At 40.5% G+C, this 2,378-nt stretch overlaps 1 protein-coding gene across 1 annotated transcript; it reads right to left on the bottom strand.

The window, feature by feature from the left end:
* Nucleotides 1–209: 209 nt before the first annotated feature.
* LOC108484591 (berberine bridge enzyme-like 13) lies at nt 210–1,976 on the bottom strand. The gene has a single exon (XM_017788433.2). The coding sequence runs from the start codon at nt 1,960–1,962 to the stop codon at nt 373–375; it is 1,590 nt and encodes a 529-aa protein (XP_017643922.1). The 5' UTR covers nt 1,963–1,976; the 3' UTR covers nt 210–372.
* Between the last annotated feature and the right edge of the window lie 402 nt (nt 1,977–2,378).

Below are 2,378 nucleotides of genomic sequence, written 5' to 3'. Positions count from 1 at the left end.
GACTTTAGGCCTGAATTTACCGAACAAAAATCAAATCAAATCCTTTTGACATCTATCACGGCAAAAATTCCGTTTCATTTAATAACTATTCGAAAAATATTACAGTATTAACAAGCATAGCGCTTACTCGCTGGGCCAGGGTAGATAGTGGAGGAGACAATCAAACATATGATGAGAAACACCAGAGCACACGACTTTATAGCACTTAGTAGAAAAACGAAAGGAAGGATTCGTACTACCTCTTTAACAATTAATTAACAAAAACATGCATGTCTTATTGTATAGTCATCTTAATTTGCTTTACTGGAAAGGGCAAAGAAAGCACTAAACAAGGATAATCTATTTTATTTAAGCGCGGTCCTTGTTCTCCTCCTATTCCAGGACAACTGGAATGCTCTGCTCATGCCTGAAAAAATTACCGGGATCAACTTTGCTTTTTATTTTTACCAATCTTCGGAAATTGCCCTTGAAATACATGGCGCCCCAAACACTAGCCTCGGTGAAGCTAGCGTTCTTGTGGTTCATTCCCAAATCGAGGTCTCTGTAATTGACATATGCCGCCCTGGGAGATGTTGGAACATAAGCACTCATGTAATCATACAGCCCCTTAATCCAATCCATGTGCTTTCGGGTGGCGCCCTTGCTTCCCTCGTACCAGGAGGTCACGTACTGGATTTTGAATAAGTTACCTCTTCTGTGAGGGAAAGGAATTGCAGAATCCGAAATGTTTGCCATCATTCCTCCGTAAGGGTTCCATATCATCAACGGAGACTCTTCTTCCAACAACATTTCCCACAGCCTCCCAAGAGCGGTTTCAGGGATAGGTTGTTGCACAAAATCAGATTTGGCTTTGAAATAATTCTTGAATAAAGACTTTCCTTCCAGCAGTACTTCTGGAGGTGTTTCACTTGGGAACCCAGCTATGTAGAGCACAGATTTTATCCAGCTTGTTTCGATACAGTCTTTTCGCGCCAAACCCAACTCCGGGAAGCTTTGGTCCATTACTTGAAGGAGCCTCTCAGCATCTCCTAGATACAGGGCATTGTAGGCTGTTGTCACTGTTCTCTTACCTTTTTGGCTTGTTTTTGTAACTTGAATGACGACTCTGATGAAAAGATCATCATCCAGCTTATCTGCAACTTGCTGCCATCTATATAGGATCTTTGTGGCACCTTGTTCCAATGTCTTCGGAACTGTGAAAACAGTTACTGTTTCTGGAACAGCAACCAGCTTTATTTTCCATGAGAGGATGACACCGAAGCTTGCTCCTCCACCTCCTCTGATTGCCCAAAACAGATCTTCGCCCATGGCTGCTCTGTCGAGGATTTCGCCATTAACATCAACAATTCGAGCATCAAGGACATTGTCCGCACCAAGACCGTACTTTCTCATCATGGAACCATATGCACCTCCTGTTATGTGTCCACCAATGCCTAGGCTTGAGCAAAGACCGGCAGGGAAGCCATGAGTCTTGCTTTTCTCAGAGACTCTATAATAAACTTCCCCCACCGTGGCACCAGCTTGCACCCAAGCGCTATTGTCATCGATATCGACATTGATGGACCGAAGCTGGATAAGATCTAACAAAATGAAAGGTGTCTCTATTTCAGATGCATAAGAGAGGCCCTCATAGTCATGTCCTCCGCTGCGGAATCTTAGGTGAATTGCAAGTTTTTTTGCACAAATAACAGCAGATTTGACATGAGACTCATAGACAGGTATGAAGATAAATTCGGGCTTTGGCACTAACGGCATCAAGTACCTGAGGTTTTGTGCAGTGGAGTTGAGGACAGAAGTAAATGAAGAGTTGGTTTGGAAGCAAAAAGCAGAGATGGGAATGGGATGCTCAGAATTGGCATCAAGGCATTGCATGAAGTTTTCTTGAACAGACTTTGAAGTTGCCGAGAAAGCTGAAAGCAGGACTAGAAGTAGTGGAAGAATCATAGTGCTAGAGAATGCCATTCTCACACTTTAATTCTGTTGTAATAAGCTATTCTTATAGAGGAACTATGATATTCTTTGATCGACCAACACGTGTGAGTGAGCTAATACTAACGTCATGACTGGGTATAACTTTCTACTTAAAAGCCTATTTTAGTAATGTTTCGCCAAAGTATTTTTGGAATAAAAGAATTTTTGATCAAATAATTTTTGCAGAGAAATTTTTTTCTCCCAAATTAAAAATTTGACTCAAAAACATCTTTTTCACAACTTAAAAATTTTAGGCTCTCTCCAAAAATGTTTTTTTTTTTCCTTAAAGCACCTTTCACAAGCATTTAAAACTAAGCGTAAGTCTACGTAATTTCTATTTCTATGTTTGTTTTTACACTATGTTTCGATTGAGAAACATAAAAAAAAAAAAAGTCAAGTAATTTACC

This window comes from Gossypium arboreum, chromosome 6, assembly GCF_025698485.1.
Source record: "Gossypium arboreum isolate Shixiya-1 chromosome 6, ASM2569848v2, whole genome shotgun sequence".
NCBI lineage: Eukaryota > Viridiplantae > Streptophyta > Magnoliopsida > Malvales > Malvaceae > Gossypium > Gossypium arboreum.
The sequence above is the reverse complement of the archived record's forward strand: the minus strand, read 5'-3'. Positions and strand labels throughout refer to the sequence as shown.

Coding starts and splice junctions, on each gene's coding strand:
- LOC108484591 (XM_017788433.2), bottom strand. CDS start 1,962: ATGGCATTCTCTAGCACTATGATTCTTCCACTACTTCTAGTCCTGCTT.